At 39.7% G+C, this 26,473-nt stretch overlaps 1 protein-coding gene across 1 annotated transcript; it reads right to left on the reverse strand.

The window, feature by feature from the left end:
- Positions 1-1,372: 1,372 nt before the first annotated feature.
- On the reverse strand, positions 1,373-26,060 carry LOC115763718 (pair-rule protein odd-paired). Its single transcript, XM_030706410.1, has 3 exons — positions 25,022-26,060; positions 2,289-2,458; positions 1,373-2,160 (listed from the first exon to the last, which is right to left on the reverse strand). The coding sequence occupies exons 1-3, from the start codon at positions 26,058-26,060 to the stop codon at positions 1,393-1,395; spliced, it is 1,977 nt and encodes a 658-aa protein (XP_030562270.1). The 3' UTR covers positions 1,373-1,392.
- Between the last annotated feature and the right edge of the window lie 413 nt (positions 26,061-26,473).

Below are 26,473 nucleotides of genomic sequence, written 5' to 3' on the forward strand. Positions count from 1 at the left end.
GGATTTTAATATATGCATAACTATCTAATGTTCTTAAACAAATTCTCCCAGTGTAATTGCCTCCCATGTTATGCTAATGTTAATTAACAGCGCCTGCTAATAGCCGCTGGAATGTTGTCTATTAAAATTTTTGATGACTCTGCCCACCGAAATCGGGTACGCATAAAAATTTTCAGCACCGCCAAAAAAATAAAAACGCATCAAAATAAATTAACAAATGAAATCGGTATAAAATATATAAATAAATATTCATGATGTAATTCCGTCAAATGTTAACAGATTCGATTAATGAACCGATTAAAACTGAATTGTTATTTGAATTTTAAAATGTAAATTTCATTTTAATTTATTGAGTGCATCGCAAATTCATCAAATCGAACTGGCAATGTTCGCAGACTGTGGGCGTGTAGAATCAATTGAGAAAGGTTTAAATTCAATTCCAAGGTCATCAAGTCTCTAGGTAAACCCCCCACATAAGACCCTAGCATTTTGTAGCTGCCCTCAATTGGAAACAAAATCAAATGTGTAGTTTTTTATAGAGTTTCTTTATATTTATTTTTCGTGTTGATGTTTTTTTGTTTGTTTTATATTTTTACTTTGTGTACTCTTAAGCTTGGGATATCTAAGGCCAAAAAATGCACGTACGTATATGTGAAGCTTTTCGATTAAGTTTTTTTTTACAGTGTGTTTGCAATTTTTCAGTTTTTTTTAATGTTTTTTGTACTAGAAAGCTGGAGGAGCTGTTTTTAATGTTCTTATTATTTTTTTTTTTTGGTTGCATTTTGTAAGTTTTATGTGAGTGTGAAAAGCAGCTTGAAAAATTTGCTAATCTTATTAATTAAATAGTCAATAAGCTTAAGTAAGTGTTAATATAATATGTATATTTATGTTATTTTACACATTTATGGTATTTAAAATTTATAATTTACAATCAATTTTTGTTTGTTCGCACCACTAAAACAAAAGCAACTACAAAACTAACATTTAAATAGCAAAAATTTTAGGCAATTTTTTTTGTATATTATTTTAAAATACATAATAATAATAATAATAATAAGTGGTTTTTAAAGTACTCTCAACTCGTTGGTGAATTTTGTTGTTGTTTTTAATTTAGGTTTAAATATAATAATTATTTTTGTTTTTGTTTTTTCGTTTTCGTTTTTCTTTTTGTTTTTGTTTATTTTTAACAGCAATTTTTCAATTATCAGGTAAAAAGTTTAAAGTGCTTTCTTCAACTTTCAGAAATATTTGGTTTTCACATTGCGCGACAAGCGCCAGATTCTGCAGCCGCTGACAGCAGATCCAGTCGAGGGCTGGCGTTGTGTTTGGATCCTCTGGCGGCGCGGCGGTTGCCGCTTGTGGCGGCTCCTCAGGCCACCAGTTCTCCCAATCTCAATATGCCGTCGCCGCGCCCGGATGCATCAGATGATGATGGTGATGATGATGGCCAAAGTGATTTAATGGATTCATGGCCTCCGCACTGCCCGCCGGCGCGGCCGTATGATACCAATCGCTGGGCGGATGATGCTGCGCCGCCGGATGATACAGCAAATGATGATTATGATGTCCAGTGACCGCCAGCATGGATGCCGATGCCGCCGAGCCCGGCGAACCAGACGCCGATGCTGCCGCCGCCGCCGCCGCTGCTGCCGCTGAGCTGCCCGCCACCTGATGATGATGGTGATGATGATGATGTGACGGCGGTGGGCCCAGTGGCGGTGGCAGATACGCGGAGGAGGCCATCAGCTGCAGCGCAGGCGATGATTTCGAATCCGCATGCAGAGACTGATGTGGGCCCAGTTGCTGCTGCTGTTGCTGCTGTTGTTGTTGCTGTTGTTGTTGCTGTTGCTGCTGCTGTTGTTGCTGCTGCTGCAACAGGTGGGAGGCGCTGCTACTGGCGGTGCTGCTGCTGCCGCTGCTGGAGGCGCCCAGATGGACGCTATGCAAGGGATTTGGCTCTGATTTAATCGAGTGCGGTGACGATTTAATGCCACTGCCGCCGCTCAGGCTGCTGACGCCGCTGCTGCTGCCCGCGCTGCCCTCCAGCCGCGTCGATGGCGGCGTCTGTGCGCCGCCGGTCACAATGCTCGAGCTGGAGCTTTCCTCGCCATCGCTGTCGTAGCCGTGCGACGGTGACTTCTCGTCGATGTTGCCGTGCACCTGGCGAGACACAAGAAGGGAACGAGAGAGCGAGAGAGAGAGAGAGCAGGAGAGAGATGCATTAGTTATAGCTAAAGACACGGAGTCGGTTGATGAAGCAGGATTTAATCCCTTCCAAATGTACTTACCTTCATATGCTTGCGCAGCGAGGAGGGATGCGTGTAAGACTTATCACAGCCATTGATGCGGCAGTTGTAGGGCTTGTCCGAGGTGTGCACATGCGAGTGCTTCTTGCGGTCAGAGGAGTTGGCAAAGCGGCGATCGCAGCCCTCGTGCTCGCACTTGAAGGGCTTCTCGCCTGAAAGTAGGCAAATGAAAAGGGGAAATACGGAAAATCTTGGTTAGTTATTGTTGTTTAAGTTTAAACAAAAGATGTGCCCTGCGTCTCCGTACCGTTCTCGGAGGCAATAAATGACATTATTTATGTGCCACGCATAAAATATAAATATATGCCCATAAAAGACGCCCATTTATGAACTCCAACTCGAACTCCGACTCAAACTCAATAGCAATACAATTTAATAAAGGTGGGAAAAAGGCGACGTCTGTCCAGCATTTTTATAGAGAAAAATCATATAAATTATGCGGGATCAAGGCATTGTTTGAAATCAAACAGCGGCGAGGGCCGCACACTCGCTCGACCCCGCGACTTCCAACCCCCGACCCTGACGCGTTCATGCAGTAAAAAAAAACGAAAACAGAAAACGGAAAAATTCACCTGTGCCGCGGCCGTCTGTTGTTGTCCTTTGTCGGGACATGTGAAAAACTAAACGGACCATGGGTCAAAATATGTTGGAAACGAAAAAGGTCAAAAGGTTAACTATTATCTATTATATACAAGCATTAGAGCCATGTCCATAACACCTTTCCCAAGCAACAAACAATCCAGGTCTAAGCATTTAAAGATTGGGTGATATTTTATGGCTTATTACAAAATTATTTGTTAGCCCGGCCAAAGAGTTGCCGTTGAAAAGGAGCCTGAGATGTGTTTAAGATAACATTTTTGGATTAAGCGCGAACCTAGTCATAAATAATAAGACATATATTTTAAATAAGCACTAACCCATAATTTGGCAAATATGCGCTACATTTTGTTTTCATGTCTGTAGATAAAAAGGTTTATCAAAGGCAGGCATTTAAATTAGTTCCTAGAACGTGACAAACACGAAGAAACGTGACTAAATTATAGTTACTCAGAAAAAATATATTTAATTGCAGCTCGGATTAGTAAATGAAACTATAGTGTTGTAAAATGCATTCAGGTATTTTCAGGATTTTTCAGAAGTGAAAAAATTTCGTAAAAATTATTTCTTGTTCAAAATGTATATAATAGTTATTATAAATCAAATACTACTAAAGACAGTGTTGGAAATGGCGTAAAATGTCTTAAATAACCTCAAATAAAAAAAGAACCATTGGACTGAATCACATTTCCTTAATGAAAACTGTTAACATATGAGTTCTTTATTTAAATGTAATAATGCGAGTTCATTCTTTATTTAAGTGTTGTAAAACACCAAAAATGCCTCTAATAGATTCAGTTTTTAAATGGAAATATATAAGCATGCATTAAAAATCTGCCTAGAACGGGATCAGGTTTGAAGAGAATTATCAAAACAAACTTTCTTTTCAAAAAATTTCAGTATTTGTTACTACAGTCTTGTAAAGTGGCTTGGCTTCACACGCTAAGCAAACATATTTAAAATATGTTGTAGGTTCTACAAAAGGCTTAGTAAAAAGAAACTGAATAACATTGGCACTAAGAAAACTTACACGTAGTAGCGAATGCATAACAAAGTGTTGTAAACCACGTAAAGTGCCTTAAGTGCCTTATCAACAGAATTTATAATGATAACACATATTTATGTTACTTTCTTTTGAATTTTTTAAGCTGTTATCAAGCTTAAAGCTATTTAGCGGGAGCTATTACCTGCTCTTGTACCACAACAAGCGCCACTTTGGCTGCATCAGTTTCAATAAACGTGATGTAGACTGAGAGAGTGAGAGAAAAGAGTGAATGAGTGAGGGAGAGAAGAGCAGGCACTTTGTGAACGAAAAGTTGAGTGAAATCCCATTTAGCATATGCCATTTATGTGCCAGCTAAGCGGCCATTATAAGCATCGCCTCATGACAATTGCAGCTAAGCGGCTCAGTCGGACGCAGACCCGGCAACAGACCCGGCCACAGATGCGGCCACAGAGCCCAACTGGCGACCCACACAGAAACCAAACAGACGATGACAATAATCGAATATTTTCACACCTTGAGCTTAAAGCAGACATAGTTATGGGCTATACGAGGGGAGGGTGCTTGATTGGGGGAGTGCCCCGTTGCCTGGGAGCAAGGGGGAGAGGCAACAGTGAAAACCAACATTATTATCTGTCCCTTTGGGGGCTTTGTGTGTGCACCATATAAAAAGACATCCAGCGGAGCTCTTGGACAAGCTCAACAAGTTTCTGTTTGACTTTTTTTTTGTGAATTCGTCTTGTTGTTGTTGTCATTGTTATTGTTTATTGTTTGGCTGCCTACCTTGTAATTTAATACTAATTTATGTGCTTTATTACGCGCATTTGCATAAACTTTGAGTTTGCTTCAAAACTCAAATCAAATGATATTTCAATGTAAATAACGTGTCGCTTTATTAATTTATTTGTATTTACGGACATTTTCTATTAATTTGTCAAAATTTAAGAGAAATAAATATGCGTATTACCCGAACAATCACTCCAAACTCCAAAACTGACTGCCTCAATTATTTTGACAGACAAGAAATGATTGAGAAACAAGCGTATCGAATGCCTTTCGATGCGATCCCAGAAGGTTTACAAAGCAGCTCAACATTTACCCATTGCAGGGCTGCAGAGGGAGTGGAGTCGGGGCTAAAATGTCAAGTGTCGGCTTTACATGTGTATTTTTAAATCAGCGTAAAAGGCGCCTATTTTAAGGTTACAAATGGAATTTTAATTGAAGTTTGTAGCAGAAGTGCGGTTCCTATGAATTTGTTACTATTTTTGTTCATTACGGTATATAATATAGGTATAAGATATTGAACTAGCACTAGCTGTTCACACTAGTCTTGGGATTAGAACCAAAAACCTCTTTTTTTAATTGCCTGAATAATTGGGTCACTTTTACAGCTCAAATCTCACAATGGTGAATATGGTTATAGGTAATCAAATCTAGTTATTAAATAGATAGAATAGATAATGTAAAAACCAAACATTAGTCTGAAGATTAGAACCAGCAACCTCCTTTTTTAATTGCCGGAATAACTGTGTCGCTGGGACAGATCACAATGTAATTAATTAATTGTAGTCATTAGTATGGAATGTGTTTATCAGAAAATAAAATTAGTTTAGCTTAGTAAGCAGCACCCAGCCCAAAAGACTGAAGATTAGAACCAGCAACCTTCTATATGAATTGCCTGAATGACTGTGTCCCATGGACAATTGACAATATTATTGTTACTTAAATATTGCAAATAGTTAACAACATATAAATCGGATCTTAAAACCGCGGTAAGTTTATGTAAAAGCCAAACTTAAGGCTGGGGATTAGAACCAGTAACCTAAATTTTTAAATGCCTAAATGACTGGGTCGCTTGGACAGCTCACAGTTTTAATGTATGGAATATAGTGCTAAGATTATAAAGAAAAAAAACACTAGACTGGGGATTTGAACCAGCGACCTTCTTTGTCAATTGCCTGAATGAGTGGGTCGCTTGGACAGCCTGAATAATATAATAACTATTGTAGTTACTAGTATCAAATATGGTTATCAAATCAAGTTTTTAAATAGCGTCCAGCCCCCAAGACTGAGGACTAGAACCGGCAACCTTTCCAATTGCTTAAATAGTTCAATGTTACCAGTGTGCATTCTATCAGCACACACTTTTCTTATGTAAAACAACGTGTTATCTGTTCTTAAAATTTTCCATGCTATTTAAAAGGCTAATTACATCAATTTCAACAAGCAGCTGTCTTTTTCGTAGTTCTTCCTTTTGTTTTTCCGGCTATTTCACGCTGTTTTTCCTACGCTTCTTATCGGTCCTATCAGTGCGGCTGCATCGCAGTTTTGTGCCTGTTTTTACGAGTCGCATTATTTACTATGTGTATGCCATAGAGAGCATAACCCATATGGGCAGCTCCTGGTGCGCTTTGCGGTCGAAACTCAGCGGGGTGGGGAAGAGGGGCGAGGCCGAGCAGGAGGAGAGAGTAGTGCACGACACGCGCCTGGCAGAAGAAAGGGGTTTGTGTATTCGCTGAAATAACGCATAATTTTCACATTTCAAAAATAAAAAACGAGCATTTAAATATTTTATTGCTTTAAGTTTTGAGCCTGGAAGAGGGGCGGGGGCAGGAGGGTGAAAGGCAACCAAAATCGTAGCCCCATTTATAAAATGTCAATTTCAGAGCCAAAAGACATTTCCACACACACTTTCAAAGGACGTCCAGGCCATGCAAATCCCATTTAGGCTGTGCGCATTGCCAAACTTATTTAAATATTTCAATAAAGTAAATCCCAAGCCTGTACATAAAAGTAGGAAGACGCAACAGCAGAACTTTGAAATAGGCCGCTTTAGAAATGTGCTTTGCATATTTTGCGGCGCCTACGCGCCCGTTAACCGAAGCCCAAATTGTTAATTTCGTGACGCCTGGCGCCTGGCGCCCGGAACGCGTGGAATTGGCACATGGTCTATCATGGCGGCAATGTCCTCGTGTACAGCCGCGTTTTTATGTTCATTTTTTTTCCATTTCTTGGGGGTTGGTTGGTTCGTTTTCGGGGGTTGGCATTGCTTTGTAATCTGTTTGTGGGTGGCTTTAGCCAAGAAATGTTCGACCCGAGGGTAAGTGTGTATATGTATATATATATATATATTATGTGTGGCTTATATAAAACGCTGGCTATGTGCACAAAAAGCATATCACATGTTTTTGGCTTTTATATAAACGCAAAGCTGCTGTCATTTGCAGACACTGTCGAGCGTTACGGCCGGGTTCGCAGCTCGCAGCTCGGAACTCAGCTTCGGTACTATGTCTAGGTCTCTTCAATGTCTCACAGTGTGTTCGGTTGTGTGTGTTGTGTATGTTTTACTTTTGAGGCGTTGTTTTCTGTTGCCAGCTCTGCTCGATGAGGGGGTTTTGTGTTGGGCGTAGTCGTCGAAAGAAAAAAAAAATACAAAAATTGAATTTTGCTAAACGTCTCTTAAGTGCTTCGCCCAGGCTGGGGGAAATGCCTACAATATGCTTTTCTTTGTTGTACAGCACTGAAAATATGCTACGAGTTTGCGTGTTGTTGGCTTTCAGCACATTTTCACATTTAACGCTAAAGCTAAAGTTGAAATGTGAAATCCAAAAGCAAAATCTGTTTTAGACTTTTTACATTTGCACTAAATTAAATAAACAATGCTCACTTGGGCAAGATTCACTGTAACAGGCCTAGCTTGTCTGTTAAACAAAGCAAAAATAAATGCAAAACACAACAAATCTGTTATTGACTTTTGCAATTTACTTGACATTCAAAAATATAACTATGCACAATTAAGGCAAGCTTCACTGTAAATGCATCAATATATGACTGCTTAATAAAGAATATAAATTCAGAACAAAGTCCGCCCACTTCTCCGAACATTGAGGAAGCAACAAGCTTGGCTGACGCAGGTTGTGCCTCATTTGACAGTCCCCCCTAGTCCCCGCAGGGCAGAGCAGGCGCAAATTAAGCATCATTGACAGTCGCTGATTAATTGCAACTGAAGCAGGTTTTTAATTAACAAAAAAAATATATATATATATAAATAAAAAGAGCGAAATGAAAATCGAATAAAACATATTTTCCGCAGCGGCGCATATTAAATGCAACTGTCTGACGCAGGCGAATTAATTAAAATGCCAAAAGCAGAGCCAGCTAACAGCGCGTTAACAGAGCGCTGTTAGCACTAACAGAAAGCCGGCGCATTAATTACGCTGTTGAATAATTGCAGCGGCAAATGGCAATGCACAGGGGGGGAGATAGATAGATGGCAGAGAGAGGCAGTATGAGAGAGAGAGAGCGAGCGAGAGAGGTAGCTGCGATAAGCGGCATCATCATTGCTCATGTGTCAACAACATGCAATGCGATATGATTATTATTATCTTACAATACACAATAACAAAACAGCAGCTACTTTTTGCCTGCCTGCCTGCGTCCTGTTATCTCCCTACAAGTAGCTGTCTCCTTTGCGCTCACTCTGCTTCGCTCTCCTTCTCACTCACTCACTCTAGGTTGTTGACACTTTTTTTTTGAAAAACCTCTGCTCTTTGTATTTGTTTTGTATATAGATATATTTTGTTTTTTTTTTTTTTTTTGTTTCGCTGTCGCTTCTTCTGTACGTCTTTTGTTCCTTGTAAAGCCGGAAAAAGCCAAACCCCGATTTCCTGGTTTACATTTCAATGGGCAATTTTGCTTCCCCTAGTTTCGAATTGGGTCTTTCCTTTTTCCTTCGCCTGCCCATTTCTATTTTTTGCGAGTGTCTCTGTTTTGGTTTTTAGCTAGGGGGCAGTGACTGCTGATGGAAATGGAATCAGGATGTCTGCCCCGGCCTGCCAAGCACCTGCTCATATATTGACTCACGTGGCAAGCCAGCGTGATCTTGATGAGCAATTAGATGCAAGATGGGACTATGGATAGTAATTGAGATGAAAGATAGATAGCTCTGGGGTCGAGTCATCGATAGAGACGTGTGCTAAGAAGTCGTTAAGGATTGAGACAAGATCTAAGTAAGTTATGAGCAGTGAATCCAGTTAATGTGTGCTATAAATTGTCTAGTTTTGAGAAAATTCATCGAGCTCTATAAGTTGTCTTCAGTTCTCATTTCTACTTTGATAATCATTTATTATTAATATAAAAATCTGCAAATTATAACCATAGCTGTAAAGCTTTTACAAATATTTTCATTCAATTTGACTCTAGGCTTGCGAATGCCTTTTACCCTAAGCGAAGCTTTAACTTTTTGAGAATTACAATCGCAAGCTGTGCTCTTCTTAAGCTCTTAGATTTGCCTGTTTAAAGAACTCTTGAATTCTCATACTCACAACTGCATTCCATTTCGGAGCTAGTTTAATTTTCCCACACACAGATAATTTTCCTCTCGAATTCTCAATTTTCGTGATGAATATTTATAACATTTGCCTGCATTTGATTTGAGCATATTAATGGCAGACATTGCCTCATTATTTATGCCTCATAATCATAATAATAAAATAATAATTTAAACGCAATGAATGCTGCTTGTCAACAGCCAAATCCTGCTGCCTGAGCCGGACACGCAGCATCATTATCATCTAAGCACATCATCATTATTATTATTCTCAACTCAGGAGTAGAGTTTGCACCCCTAAAAAATAAAGTTACCTATTCGCCGGGCCTGGCCTCGAGTTCGTCTCTGGCTCTTTTGCGGCTCTATTGTTTGTTTGTTTGACAAAAACCGTTGAGTGAATTGCGCAATGTCTGTCATGATTTATGATTTCTGCATTTTCCCTACCCTGAATAATACCCATCGCTGGCTGACCCATTCTCGAGGTTAGCTGCTCCTCGCATCACATTTTCGCGTATATTTGTTGTTTGCAGCATTGCGCGCCGCCGCTGTCAAGTGATACGTTAATAATTGACATTGGGGTCAGTCGAGCCCGTCTTTGCCTGTGGTTTATTGTTGCCAAATAGACGTAAATGGGAACATTTTATTTTGTATTTTTTTTTTTTTTTTTTTGGAAACTGTGAAACAAAACAAATTTTACACTCGACTGAAGTTTTGGGTTTGAGTGCGGCACGAGCATTGAAAGATCTTTGAGGAGAAGCAAAAGTATGAACAGAGATTCCGAGCAATATAACAAGTTGGCAGTACCTAATTACTGCAGCAGTGCGTTTTTCATTCCAAATGTTTCAAAGTTATATATAGCAAAACAAGTTGGCAGCGCCATTTTTGTCTACTCAAAGCGGAATTTATAACATTCAACAGACACCTAATTCTTTGTCTAAAACTATCCTTTAAACAGTTTTAGAGCGTGTTTCATTGCACTTGTTTTAAAGTTTTTAAAGCTTAAACAAGTTAGCTGCGCTGCATTTGTGTGCCTAAACTAGAGGTTAATTCGAAATCTGATTTCCTTAAATCAATTATTCCTTTATCATTTTCATTTTTATCAAATTGAGTGTTTCATTCCACTCGTTTTACAGTTTTCAAATGAAAAACAATTTGGCAGTGGCATATCGATTGTCTTTAGGTTTCTTGTAAAATTCAAATCCGTTTCTAGCCCATCCTCTACTTAACCTAAATTTGTAATTACTCGAAGCTGAGCGTGTTCCATTCTGAACGTTTCAAAAGTAAAATTTCTATGTAAAATTGATTTCTAATTTTTCTTTTTCTTTCTATTAACATCTTCAACTGTGTCTAAGTTCATTGAAAGCGTATAGTGTTTCATTCCATTAATCCATCAAATAAGCAGGTGCTTGTGCAGTCTACTGGGACTATTCTGTTTAAGTTGAATAAAATCTTAATAGATTTACAATTGAATTTTGATTTATCTATTATTATCAACTAATATGTTAAACTCTTTCTACGTTCATTTAGAGCGTTTAGTGTTCCATTCCATTCGTTTCAATTAAGCAGGCGCATGTGCGAACTATTAAGACGATTCTGTTGAAGTTGAATAATATCTAAATATATTTGAAGTGAATTAAACTTGCACGTGTTCCATACCAAGCGTTTCAAGACCTGGCAAACCTCTTGAACAACAGCTTCGTGGCGCACCACGTTGCGTATACACAATGCGATTGCTCATATGAGTCAGACAACTACAACGGGCTATTAGTAAAACAATGACAAGCAACAGCCTTGCTGAACACGACCAAACATGGGCCAGTTTGTCTGCCACGAGAGAGTTCCAATGTCTGTTATCTCTTTTTGTTTTTTAGTTTTTCAGCGAACAAATTTTCGACAAGCTTGCCAGGCGCAGAGAACGCCTTGTGCAGCTCTGGAGGTGTGTACACACAGATATCTAAATGCACATAGATATATAAACATTTGTATATATATATAACATATATGCATACATATGCCAACTTATTCGCACATACCCGACTGCATTATGCATTCAAATTGCATTTGAGCTGGCTGCTAAACTTTTTCCTCCCCCTCGACTTTGGTGTAGACAGAGACTGGATGTCTGGCCGAGTACGACTTGTAGACATGTAAATGCGATATATCCACACACACATTATATATATATATATGTATATATATATACATATCTTATGTCTGCATCTGTGTCTGGCAACCTTGTGGCTTGCGCAGCATAAAACATTTTGTGATTTGCCAGGAAATTTGTACACATTAACATTAATGAAATCGTTCAAGTTTAAAGGAGTTTTAACGTTTATGCGTGCATTCTATTATGAATTGGATAAGTTCATAGAAAATATTGAAGGGGGAGGATTTAAGAGAAAAATGCATAAGCCCAGCTCTTAAGATCTGGTCTGTCAGTCAATCAATTAAAAACAGTTTAATTTATGATTTCTTGCTAGCTCAAAATAGATAATTTTATTAATAGAACTAATAAATGACGTCCAAGCGCTTAATTCAATGCAACTTACTTAAATTGTACATGTTTATCACGTTAAGTATTCATCGTGTAAACATTTTAATCCAATTTCTAGAAGGCAAATTTGTAAGACCCTGTCTGAGTGCTAGCCATAAGGTAACTCATATATACAAATTCAGCTTCCTAGTTCTTAAGGTTTGAGCTGTGCTTACATTATCGGTAGTAATTCGATCAATCAGCAACATGCTTATTACGACAATCGTTCATCGTGTAAACAATGTAAACCTAGATTTGGGCTGTACTACATCAATCAGTCATTCAGTCCGTCAATCAGTAACAGTTAACGATTTCTTTTCGAGCATACTTTTGCATAGCTATGACCTGGCATCAAGGCAGATCAATCAATGTAGCTCAGTTAAATACTACACACTAATCACGATAATCGTTCATCGTGTAAACATTGTAAAATCGGTTAGTTATGCGGTTTTTAGCATGTGGATATGCTAATTGATTAGCTGTGAGGCATGTTTGGCATATGCCAACATTTTGTTGCCTGCCTGCGACGCAAATATTACAAAACGCACACGCACACACTCGCACATACACACTCGCAAACTGCACTCGAATGACAAACGAAGCGTAGACAATAAGCAAAAGTAACACTAAGCCTATTGTCTGCGGCCCAAAGTGCATACAAACAAGGCGCGATAGAGAGACACCAGAGTGTCCCTTCGGCTGACAAAGACAAGATGGTGTCGGGCAGGATTAGCCCAGTTTGAATCCCGAGTTCAAGCACGCAGCTGATGCACTGAAAACAAACACTCATGAATGAAGTTGGCAACAATTTAGCCGCACTACCTACACCCTACATTTTGCCTACTTACAAAAGTTGGCGGCGTCGGCGGCAGCGTCGGCTTCCGCACGACACTCAAAGAGGTGTCGCTTTGTATGATCCCGTCGAGGATTTAGACCAGTTCGATGGTTCCTTGTCTGAGACTCTTATATATCTTCTTCATTTTTTTCACTTTTTTTTAGCGCTCTTTAAGATTTTAATCTGCGTCTCTGTTGTCTTGTGAGCCGCTTGTTTGTTGTTGTTTCAGTTGCAGCCAAGTAGAAAATCTCTTTTTGGAGTGTGAGAAATTAAAATGTCATCGAGATTGTCATCATTGGTTATTTAATGTGACAACTGCTGAAAACTGTTGCTTTTTGGGCCATTCTCAACGCGTTATCTTCAAGCTGTTCAAGTTTAAATTTTGTCAATTTTAACATGATTTGAGCTACAGATAAATATCAATGACATCAGCGATTCAATATTTTCGCCGAAGGAATACATATCAAAGTGTGCCAGCGAATTGGAGAGAAATTCATTAGAGGTATTTAGAAAGAATTCGGTTGATTTAGTAGCTGAGATAAGCAAAGAAATGTTTTAATTGAACAAAATATGCCACGAAACGCGTGGAATGAAACAAATTTAAAGAGTTGAATGAACTTCTAGATGTCAGGGGAATGTGAATGAGGCGCGATTACGATTTATCAGCTGATTGCAGCTGTTATTTAAGGGAGGAACGAGTGGAATGAAACATAATGCTTTTAATGCTAATATTTTTTGCTGTGAAATGCATGGAATCGAAGAAAATGCTCTTAAAATCATGCTGTTGTTTTAAAGAGAAACGAGTGGAAGGAAACAGTCATATTAATGTTGATATTCTTTGCTTTAAAACGAATGGAATGGAATTTGTTATATGCTAGGTCGGGAAACGTATGGAATGAAACTGCACGCTATTTGCCATGAAATGTTCACACACTCACACCTCTCGCCTCAGGTAGCCATCAAAATTGCCTAATGAACACATCAAAACAGCAACTAAAATTGCATTTATGTCTAGACCAGGAAAGAAAGAAGAAATCATTTAATGGGAAGCAAATTGGTCAACGCCCCAGAGAGAACCTATTGAAAGTATCCCATCACATCGCCCCACAAAGTGTTGCCTCAAATTGGTTCTCGATCGACTTACAGTTGAGTTGCGCCCAAAAAAAAAAAGCAACATACAAAATTTTGAAATTTAAGACGGCTGAGAAAAAAAAAACAATAAATTGGCAGCTAGCGACCAGGGCTTGGGCCTGGGCCTGGGCCTGGGCCTGGGCCTGGGCCAGCAGCGCGTATCTGTCAGATACAAGTACTTTTTGCGGTAGCCGCAGCCGCCGCCGCAGTCGAGAGCCGTCGGCAATGCGTCATCTGGCCAAATGGCCGCGTCGGCGGCTGTAATTTTAGCCAAAACTGGGGCCGGGCCCAGTGTCCGCCTGGCTGTCAAAGCATTCACAACATTTGACAGGCGCATGTCAGCCAAGATTTGTGTTTTCTTTCCAATTTTTTGCTGTCTCTGTTCTATTTCAGGCTCTAATTGCAGTGACAATGTTTTTACAATAAATTGCGCGCCAGTTAGCCGCAGCAGCATTTGGGTTAAAACAATCACAATTTATGCTTAAATAAACTTGCCGAGGCGTTCGTCTGTTACAAATTTGAAATGCCTGAGAAACTCGTGTGTGCAAACCGCAAAACTTAAGCGGAATTGACAAGCGCGCTTATAGCTATATATATACATTTAAAAATATATACATATAGGTAGATATGCTCACCAGATATTCTTGCATACGCTTGCTGAAGAGTTCTATGAATTCTTACAGCAATTATGTAATTTGTGTTTGACAAATATTTGCCCATATTATGCCTCACATTTTCATACCCCTCGATTTATTATGCCTTGGGACAACATATATTTAAATTTCATTCAGTTTCTATGATTTGTTTAGCTTGTCGACGAATCTTAGAATCGGTCTCAAATTGTGCTTAACTCGGTTTTTTTCTTTTATATAGTTTAATAACATTCTAGCACTTTGGTAGTGCATATATCTACATTTTGGCTCTTGTTATCATATTTATTTCCAGATATATTATATTTTCATGTAGTTTCCCTAATATGTTTGGCTTTCAAATGCTTAGAAATGGCATTTTTTGCTTAACTCTATTCTTAGACCTCATGCACAAATATTTCGTTATAATAACAATTGTGCCTTATATTCAGCTTAATTATTATAACACCTTTAAGAGCAGCGCTTCGTGGCGTGATTCTTTTTAAAACCTGAACCCATTGCAAATCGCTAAGGAGGGTATATTGACTTTAAGCAAATGTATGTAACAGGCAGAAGGAAGCAGCTCCCACAAAGTGTTTTTATTCTAGATTCGAATGAAGAGCTGAATCGATTTAAACCGGTTCGTCTGTGTGAACTCAGGAACATCAAAAGGTAGATACTTGAAATTTGCAATAAATATTTAGGGCAATGATTCATAAAGCTAACTCAAATGTCGTATGTTAGACACAGATGAATAATCTTTCATTTTTAGAATACCTCCCACACATTCAACCCATTTTTAAAGATTGAGCCTTGCACTTGGTGTGTACACACATTTGGTTATCATATTAAAGCGCTTACAATTTTAAAGAGATCGGGTTACAAGCACCGAAGATTAACCAAGATTGCCCAGGGTTAAAAGAAAGCTAACTTGCTAGAGCTCCAAAATGTTTTTAGTTTTAAGATCCATTTCCGTTTCCTTCATTCATATGTGAAGACATATGTGCAGACATTTGATTGTCCCACTTAAACGCCTAAAATTTCCATAAGATCGGACTACAAGCACCGAAGATTAACAAGAATGCGCAGAGCAAAAGGGAAACCAAAAATGTTTCTAACAGCAGCTCGAAGCTGTGTTTAGGGTATTGTCTAGTCGGGCACTTGCCACTTTAATTTTTGTTTTGCTTTTTGGGGCTGTTTAACATTTTGCTTTGCTGCATATGAATAATGATTTCATTTTTCCCATAAGCTAATTTATACAAGTGGATGTGGGGCATGTGGGGCCCTTGGCGCGATTTAGAGGATTAGTCAGGCTTGCTTTCATAATTCTCGAAAAGCGGAGCTCGCCGAGGCACTACCTGTGCGCTGTCGCGCGCGTGTGTGTGTGTGTATCATCTGCATGCTTGGCATAAAAAATATGCAAGATGACAGTTTAATTTTATGGTTTGTCTGCTGCTGATCAGTTCTTTATGCGTTGAAACTTTATTTTATTTTTTTGCACGACTCGGTTGCCCTGGACTGGACACCCTACTGTCCCCCACCCCTCCCCCGTATGCTCCTGGAGTTTGGGGAATGCGCGGCTGGTACGTGGCCAACATTTGTTGTGCGCGTGTGTGTGTGTGTGTTTGGGGCATCTAAGGAATTTAATTAATTTGAGCGCAAACTTCTATGACAAATGGGCGTGGCTAAGCGGCAGTTATGCCGAAAAGCGCGCTTAGCGTATGCTTAAAAATATTTCAAGTGTGTGCTAATAGTTGCCCGGGCAACAACAGCAACAACACCAACAACAACAACAACAACAAAGGGGCAACAACAATGGCTGCTAGCTAAAATAAGCCTCATTTATTAACTAGCTCTACGCTCGGCACGTCAAAATAAGCTGCTTAGCCACTGAACCATCATCTAGAGGGTGCCCAAGAGAGAGTGAAAAAGTGGTAATGAGAGAGGGGCAGAGAGAGAGAGAGAGAGCGAGCAACATTATGCAACAACTTGAGAAGAGTGCCCTTCATAACTATCATACAAAATGGCTACTTAGCTAATAGACCTGAGACCAAAAAAGGGTTGTCAATGGGCTCTATAAAAGAAATTGTAAGCAAAAATGTAACCCCTGCCGGTTAATATGCAGCTCTAAATGAAATTATAATGCCCAACACACACACACACACACACACACACACACACACACAATCGCACAATATATACCCATATATAAAATTGTTTTGACATTTTCAAAAAAGTGCGTGGCATAGTTCGCATTATGCCTAACAACCCCTGCCACATATATACAATAAAGTAAGGTAAAGTAGCTGCCCGCTAAGCGGAACGGCTGCGCATCCGAGAGAGAGAGAGAGGGTGAGCGGGCAGCAGGGGCAGCGGCAGTTGGTGCTCTTAAAAGGGTGTTGCTAATTAAAATGCATGCATTTGCTAGATTAATGAATATGCATAGATCGTTGGGTGCCAGGATGACAATGGGAATAGGTTTATAGAACCATTAGCTCTGCAAAATGGCAGGTATTGCACAAAACGCTGACAAAATGGTCGAGCAGGCAGCATCTTGTTAATGAGGAGTAACTAGGGTAAATAATTTCTATAGAATAAAAAATAAATTATATAAATACGCTAGAGTATAAAATACAGCTTGAAATATATAAAAAACTGTACTGTGGAGCAGAGAGAGTGGAACAAAAAACTAAAAAATTAACAATTTAGTAGGTAATAGAAAAATTAGGGACTGATTGACAGATTGATGATGTACGCGCAGGTTCAATCATAAGAGCTGAGAAGCTTATTTTTATACAGAAGCTACATTTTTTGATAAGAATGATAGAGAAAGTGGAAACAAAATTAACAACTAATAGAAAAATAATAAATAATAATAATAAATAAAATAAATGATAAAATAAACAGTAGACTGCCTGACTGATTTATGATGCATACGCACAGCTCCAATCGTAAAAGCTGAGAATCTAATTTGTTAGCAGAAGCTTCCTTATATAGCGAGAAACAAGAAGCTAAAAGATGTAAAGCTATTTGGCCTGACTGATTGACTGATTGATGACCAATCTTAAGAGCTGAGATGCACATTTTTTTAGAGAAAAAAATGAAATGAGAAAAAAATAAATGAAGAAAATAGAACAAAAAACTAATAGATTAGTAGATATATTAAAACGTAAAGCGTAATCGAAAGAACTGAGAAACTATTCTGCTTACAAAAGCTCCCTTTTGTGCTTGTTTTAGTTTGGTATGGAAAACTGACTAAGTAGTTCAGAAAAAAATTGTTATTCAAATTCTAAGCGCAAACTTAAATAGCATAGTTAGGAGTTAAGTATCTGAGAGCTGAAGCAAGCAAATATTACAATAATTAACAGCTAGAAATATGATGAGACAAATCTAAAAAGTGTCAAATAAATAAAAAAAAATAGAGCTAGTGTTATAGATGCAAATAATCTTTAAATAAGAACTCATCCAGCAATAATAAAAAACTTGCAATTATCTAAAGGAAAGTTTCAAAGAGTTGTATATCAAGGCCGTTATCGAGATGTTTGAATGCACGTGATAAATCTTGCAGAATTTTTATTGAAGTCAACTTTTTAGTTAGCTAGTTTGCCATTTCGAGAATTTTGCCGTCTACAGAGTCGACTGTCAAATGCTTAAACCACAAATAAAATTTATACACTTTTTAACATTTTGGCTGCATTTCGGGCAGTTGCCATAAATCTGCCGCTTCCAAAGGCGTTGTCATAAAAAAATTAAATATTTGAATAATTCAGACTCCCGCCCCTGTAGCTAATCGAGTGTCGTGTTCAAATTGTTCGCGTTTGGCACATTTTTAATTGAGCGCAACGAATGCCAAACACGATGAGCTCTGCAGAGGGATAAACCGGGCTGCAGAAAAACAAGCCAAATGACGAATTGCAATGGCAACTTTCCGGCTAAAAATGCCTACGTCATTAGCCAAAAACGCTGTGGAAATTCACAGTGAGAGGGAGAAAGAGATTTGAGAGAGAGAGAGTGGAAGAGAGATAGAAATCCTCGAGCGTAACTAATTGATTTTCATAGTTCCAGAGAGAAACGTTCAAGTCAGCACGAGACGTTTCTGAGAGATCCTGCGGAGCACGCACAGTTCGTAGACCAGGGGCAGTCTCTCTGCATGTGTGTGTGTGTGTGTGTGTGTGTGTTGTAGGTGGCAGGTAGTGTGCGTGCGTGTGTGTGTGTAGCTAATCAGTCCCCGAGGCACAGCGCAGGTTTTTGTGCCTTCGCATTGTTCAACCAAAACAAATTCTGAGAACTTGAAACAGCAAACAGTCAACATTTAATGCGCAAATATAAAAAGTTATTTTCGACAGTCTCTGTGTCCGTTTGTCGCACTGTTTGTGCCTTGTTTGTTTGAAAATCGTTGAACCCGGCAATAATGTCATCAATCATTGACATTTGCAGCGTTTTTGATATCTTGTCTCGCATTTGAAAAATTATGTGCCTGGCGCCGAGCCGAGGCGAACAGCAAAAAACGGCTTAACAGCGCGCTGTTAGCTAACATCTGGATGCGCTGTTACAACACTATTAGCAAAGACAATATAAACACTGTGTTTATATTGTCTTTGCTATTAGCTTAAACAAATTAGAGTTGTGAGAATGCTTGACTAGGAGTTACCCCTTTATTGTGCTTCTTCTTTCTTTCTTAACGCCATATTATCGAGAAATTCTTTCTTTAATTACCTTTGAGTTTATTTTCTAATTGTAATTAAAGCTTTTAAGCTTAAAGGAGGCCTTTATGCCACAAATCAAAGCTCTACTTCTTAATCTTTTTCAGTTTTGCGGGAAAGTGAGGTTAAGTTTGATAGAAGTGTAATATTCTCGATTATGTAACAACCAATATACTACATTTCCTGTCTTGCTTTTGAAGTCTCTTGCAACATGCTCGGCCAATTAAAGCTAAATATACATATATATATATATATATATATATGTATATATATATATATATGCACATATCGATAGTATCGATAATAAGGAATATGATTAGGTATCGATAAACGATACCGAGGAAGCAAAGCAAAAGCTACATTTTATAGTCTCTGAGATTGAGATGGACAGCCGGACAGACAGACAGATATAGCAAGATCGATTCGATATACTATATATGTGATCAGATGTCTTTTTCCTGCTTCATACATTGATTAAAAGCTGAAGAATTTCCCCATCAATGGGCGGGTAAATAAAATGCAGGGGAAAAGGGCGAAGTTTATAAAATGTTTTTGTTGTTTTTGCTTTTTTGCCAGTTCATAAAAGAGCCATTAAAAAAGCACTTGAGCTCAATTAAATCGAGTGGCGGAATCAGGAAGCAGCAGCTAATCAACGTTTACAAGGGTCCACAGCCAGCGGCAAGGACACTGTTAAATGCACAACAACAAGGAGCTGCTGCACTTGCCCAGGAGGTGGAGTCTAGCTGTGGCAAGGGGTGTTGCGGGGCTGCCAACAGTCAACATAAACATAATGAGCTTGGCTGGCAGCATCAACTGCAAAACTAACCACAAAGTTGTTGGCCATTTGGGGCCAGCTGCCGGCGTTGTAGGTGTTAATGAATAAAGTTGTTGTTTGTGGTGTAGCAGCCGCAGGAGTGCAGCAAAAAAAATAAATAAAACGCTCGGACAGAGCCAGCGAGAGAGTGAGAGAGAGAGGTACAGAGAGAGCCATGTAAAAACCGCACACAGTGATAAACGCCATTCATGTAGCTCCAACTCTACACAGAGACGCACACACACACGCACACAGACGCAAAGCTGTTGGGCAAGGTGTCAACTGGCGGGCAGAGCAATAACAAAGCAGACAAACGTTGATTGTTTTGGCTGCTCTTTCTTGTTGTTGTTGCTGTTGTCGTTGTTGTTGTTGTTGTTGCTGCTAGCTGAGAGCACATAGAATGCAGACGGCGGGCAAATGACAAGTGCAAAGTTAACAGTGAGAAGCCGCAGAAGTGAAGAGCGCAGACGAGGATGTGTAGATGTGCATTGTAAGTGATGGGCAAAGCAAATATCGAGAGAGGTGCAGTATGTGGAAAGATACAAGTTTGAAGAGATGACAAAAAGAAAGTGAAGATTGCACGATAGGCAAAAGTTGCAAATCAATAGGCAGCAGAAAACCTAAAAGTCTATGAAGAGTGTATAAAATACATATAAAGATTAAATGTGAGCGATGGGCATAAGCTTTAACTCGATATGCTGAGATATCGATATCAAGTTTAGAACACTTCTCAGCGCAGTGACATTTTTAAAGGTGAAGAGTAAGGGGAGAAGAGCTGCGGAGAGCTGCCAGAAGTGAAGTAAACTCAGAGCTGAATTCGGAATCTCTAATCAATCAGTAGGAAATTCTATTTCCTTTTTTTCTCAATCTAAAATTTTGTGTACCATTATTGAGACAAGTTTTACGCTCATTTCAAATTTTCTGCAGTGCTGCCAGCCGAAGCTACTCGTGACATGCAAAATACAAAAAAACATAAATCGTAGTTTTCGCTGCGAATAAAGTCCGTTACCTTGTGGCAATAGAAAACTAATAAACTTGACGCTCAAACACAATTTATCTTGACTGTAAAACAGACACAAAATATGCACTGACCTGTGAGCTATGACAAAGCTAAAAGATAATAAACAGATTTAAAAATAATAACCAAAAGACCAGCGCCTAATGAAAATATTTTAATGCAATTTATAAAAATATTTACGCATATTTACGCTCATGCCACAAAAGCCGCCGAAAATATTAAATAAAAAAGTTTTTATACTCTCGTGGCGGGTATTTTAATGTTTTACTTGAGTTGTGTAGCGCGTTGCAGGAGATATCTGTTAGTCAATAAGACATAAGCATATATGCTAAATCAGTTACTACTATAATATTAGGCTTTCATAGGAACAGTAGGACGAAGTTGTGGGCTTTTATGATAATAAATTTACCGCAAAATCTGCTAAGCATACGTTAGCAAGGGTATGAAATCTTCGACACTCTGAAAAAAACAAAGCTGTTCTCTTTTTGTTAAAGCTCACGCAGCTTTGGTGCGGGAGGTGGTGGGGCAAGCGAAAGCTAAAATTAAAGCAAACAAACTGTGTAAAATATGCCAAGCAATATAAACGCCATTTTGTGGATGGTCTGTGCGTACGTGTTGTAGCTGTAGTTGCTGTTGTTGTTGCTTTTGGCTGTCTAGCTGCCTGCCTGGCTGCCTACCCTAGGCCGTAATCTCTGCCTTCTATATGTGTGTGCGTGTGGCTGTGTGTGTTTTGTGTTTGTTTGTATGCAGAGCGCGCTTTTAATAAACGAAGGCTGTGTTAAGGCCAAACAAGGATAATACGACGCCCACTCTCTCTCTCGCTCTCTTCCTCGCGCTCCGTTATGTTATTGCGGCTGTTTGTTCTTGTTGCTTTGGCTTTCATTTTGGCGCAAGCTTTGTTGTTGTTGCTGCTGCTGCAGCTGTTGTTTTTGCATTTTCTTTTTTGTTTTTTTTTTTAGATGCCTTTTGTGTTTGGTTTATTAAAACGAGTGGTGCAATTTTAAAGCAATTATATTTGGGTTCGACACTCGGCTAACATGCACTGCTCTCGCGCCCGGTTGTGTTCTTCGCTAAAAACAATGCAATAAGTGTTTTTAATGGCTTGTTTAATTGTTTTTAATTGCCCGCCAGAGACACTAAAACTTTGCTGTTTATAATGAGCTAAGCACGCGGCGCATGCTGCCATCCGAGCTACACTTAGAGAAAAAACGCAAGAGCTTCGTATGCTCAAATCAAGTACAAACATTGTTATAAGCCAAAAACCGTAAAATTTAAATGCATAGTACATTTAAAATATTCCAAACTGAACTATTAATATTGCTTGTCAGTTTTATTCAACCGATTAAAAAGATAAATAAATAAAAGCTAAGATAAAAAAGCATGCAAAACATTGAATAAAAATAAAATAAATGTTTATCCAAAGTGTTGACGTTGAGCGCAAAGAAAAAAGAAAAAAATATATAAAAAAGCATGTGAAAAAATATTATACACATTAATTTTGTGCGACCCAACGAAATGTTGGTATAGGTAAATGTTATACAGATAAATAAACTTAGCTAGAATTGAAAAAAAAGAGCAAAACTAAGGGTTCGAGCTAATGAGAATTTAGTTTTAAGTTTTTCAAAGTTTGCCCGAAAATAAACCCAGAAATAGTAAACACCCTTTACCCCCCCCCCCCCCCCCCCCCCCCCCCACACACACACACGCATAAATGAATATTCAAAAATTTAATGAGCTTGAAATTTATACACAATTGAAATACAAATCATTTGTGTTTTTTTTTGGATTTATCGAACAGACAAATTTCTTTTGCGCACTCATCGCAAGGTAATTAAAATGTTTGATTCGATTTTGAGGCCAAAAGACGCCATATTCGAAACCCTTGAATGACGCACAAGCATTGGGCGTCTACATACTTTTTCTAGGCTCTGTTTTTTTTTTTGGATTATAATTTTGACTAATTTTTGAGATGATGCAGCATAAAATGTAATATTGTGTACATGATTGGCTGAGATTTTTTTTTTTTTTTTTTTGAGTAGTTTTTTTGAAGTGCCCGACGGCAGAGACACAACTTCATTAGAGTCTTGGATGTGGATGAAGCGACCTTTAACCCCGGCCCGGCACTTGACTTGATGTCTCTCTCCCCATCTCTGTCTGTCTCTCTCTCTCTCTCTTTCTCTTTATAAATCAAAATTAAATCAGCTACGTTTTTGGTTTTTGTGTTAACGTTTCTTTGGTTTGGTTGTTTGTTTTTATTATATTGACACACACTTGAGCATGTGTGTGTGTGTGTGTGTGTGTGTGTGCTGACACGTGTCAAAACTTCCGCCAGTAATCGCACAGAAATACTTCTAGCCACTTCGTGCCCTGCACTTCAATTGAAACTGGGGTAAAATCACAAAAATCAGCGCAATTCACACATAAGGCGGGCGCGATGCTTGGGTATGTGTGTGTTTGTGTGTGTGTGCCTGGGTGTGTAAATATTTTGGGTAGACGCCATGCTACATTTAACTTTTGATTTAGTTTATGCAAAAGCGTTGATATGTGCGCAATTTATTTACGAGAGAGCCAACCAAAAGTCGTTGAGCTGCCAAAATGATATGTGGGCTGCGCCTCAGCTCGAAGAATTGTTACACTTAGATGGCGCGATAAGCGCGTGTCGAACAGATAGAGATAGAGATAGGAAAAGGGCGAGAAAAAAACTAGACAAGATTTATGCAAAATTATACTAAAGTGTTGTCTCTTTAATCTTGCAAATGGGCAACACATAAAAGTTGAAGAATAAATAAAGATGTGGGTTAGATGTGGGTTAAAAAGTGTTGCAGATTTAAGTACAGCTGGAATAAAAGAGAGACAGCCTGGAAAAGCGCCTAAAACAAGAGTAACACGTAAGAGGTTCAAGTCGGGAGCTTCCGACTAGGGGATACCCTGAACCCAACATCAAATGCATATATATTTTCTATTTTAGAAGCTATATGTCAAGTTTCGTGACTCTAGTTCTTATTATTTACCAAAATTGCCCAAAAACAGGATATCGGTATCGATTTTTATCGATTGCTTGGAAACGGAGTAAGTTATCGATTATCGGAAACAAACTCGATCTGCGCGGGAACTAGGAGCATCTACATCTAAAAGTCTCAAGTCTCTAGCTCTATACGCTTTGAGATCCTTGCGTTCATACATACGGACGGACGGACTGACGGACGGACTGACGGACAGACAGACGGACATGGCTAAATCGACTCGGCTATTGGTGCTGATCAAGAATATATATACTTTATGGGGTCAGAGATGCTTCCTTCTGCCTGTTACATACATTTGGATTTTGCCCATATACCCATTTTTAATGGGTTCAGGGTATAATAATCCCTCCAAGAATTGTGAAATTGTGAAAAATATCTTAAAATTATTTAATAACTATCTGATATTTTATTTCTTTATTTTGAAGGAATGTAACCAACTTTGTTCATTTTGAATGAATGCCTTTAGAATTGTGAAATTCTATAGAGAAATTTCTCAAATATATTTAAAAAATATCATTCATACAATTTTCTTTCCTTATTTCGAAAGAATGCGTCTAACGATTGTGAAATATATCTGAAATATATTTAAAAATATCGTTTATTCAATTTTCTTTCTTTTCGAGTACCCGTAATGTGTGAAATTGTGAAATTCTTTAAACAAATATCCCTACTGTATTACTTTCCGAATTGTATATCTTGTAAATATTTTTAAAATTCGCCAATGTTTCAGTACAAAGTCTTATGTGTTCTCTTCACTCTTTTGAGAACTTGTTAAGAACAGTTGCGATTATCCGAATGCCACAGTTGGTGGAAGTCAACAGATAGATCCGCTTGGCTACACCGTTGAAAAGTCGAAGTCAAGCCCCGCAGAAAAGGCCCGACTATGTAGGAAGCAAAAATATTGTCAAGGATTTGCGCGAAAGGCTTAGCCCGGCGAACAGGTGGTGATCGTAAAAGGGACCGAGGCACAGGTAAGCAGGGGGCGTATGCATTGTCTGGGATTTGCCCGGGCGGCTAAGCCCGTGACAGGAAGACAACAGGCATGTGATGTGACTGGTGACTGATAGCTGTGACTGTTAACTGCGACTGGTAACACTTACCCGTGTGGGTGCGCTTGTGTATCTTGAGGTTCTCGCTGCGGGCGAACACCTTGCCGCAGCCGGGATGGGGGCAGGCGAAGGGCTTCTCGCCGGTGTGGACACGTATGTGATTGACCAGCTTGTATTTGGCCTTGAAGGGCCGGCCGTTGCGCGAGCAGCCAATCCAGAAGCAGGCGTGCGTGGTGCACTCCGGCCCGCCCACATGCTCCACGGTCAGATGTGTGACAATTTCGTGCATCGAGTGAAAGATCTTGTTGCACGTCTTGCGACCCTGCGACGACTGCCCCGACTGCTGCTGCTGCTGGCCCAGGCCCGGCTGATCGGGATCTATCCAGAGGCATTGCATCTCCTGCTTAACGCTGGATGCCGCCGATGCCGGCTGATGTCGCATATAGCGCAGAAATGCGCCCGCTCCCGCCGGATGCATCGCAGACATCGCATGATGCGGATGGGCATGGGCGTGGACATGGGCGGCGGCGGCATGATGATGGGCCGCATGCACAGCCGACGGGAAATTGCCATGATGATGATGATGCTGGGCATACGGATGCGTTGCATAGTCCGCCATCCGCATTTGATGCTGATGATGATGATGCGCCGCGGCACTGTGAAACGGATGCTGCCCAAACCCGCTGCTCAGCTCCGCCGCGGCCGCCTGCGCCGGAAAGCCGCTGAACAACATCGAATCCGCGCTAGATGCGCTGGGCGCCGCCACAGCTGCCGCTGCCGCGGCACCAGCATAATCCGTGGCATCGCCGCGTCGACCCAGCAGAAAGTCACGCGAGGCATAGCTATTGAAATGCCCATAGCCGGAGTTCTGATACGCGGCTGCCGCGGCCAAAGATGTTGCATCGCCCTCCAGTTGTTGTTGCTGCTGTTGTTGTTGTTGCTGCTGCTGTTGCTGCTGCTGCTGTTGTTGCTGCTGTTGTTGCTGCTGCAACTCGAGCTGCTGATTGTTGCTGTTGCCATTTGGCGACATGCGCAGCCCATAGCTGGCCAAATGATGCTGCGCGGGCTCTATAAATGCGTTCATCATCATTTTCGGCACACGACAAGTTTTCAATTGGCTCAAGTTTTGTTTCACGCTTTCGTTTTTGGATCAAGCGCCCATCACACACAGACACACACACACACAATGCACACTAAGCCCAGCTTTTTATATATGTATATATATTTTGTATGTATTTAGCGCTATAGCTTCTCGTATTTTTCGTATTTATTGGTGGCACAAAACGCGCGCGCGTTTTCTATGTTATTTTTTTTTCTTTCGCGCGATTTTTCGTTCGGCGTCTAAACGTCACAAGATTCACAGCAGGACTGAATTGTAACGCAGTGCTCAAAGTTCCATCGCGAACTGAATTTCCACTCAGCGTGTGTGCGCACATTGGGCTGTGCCCAAAAAAAAACAGGCTACACACGCACAGACATACACGAGAGCAACCACCAATCGTA

The sequence above is a fragment of the Drosophila novamexicana genome, unplaced genomic scaffold (genome assembly GCF_003285875.2).
Source record: "Drosophila novamexicana strain 15010-1031.04,08,12 unplaced genomic scaffold, DnovRS2.1 tig00000770-arrow-pilon, whole genome shotgun sequence".
Lineage (NCBI taxonomy): Eukaryota > Metazoa > Arthropoda > Insecta > Diptera > Drosophilidae > Drosophila > Drosophila novamexicana.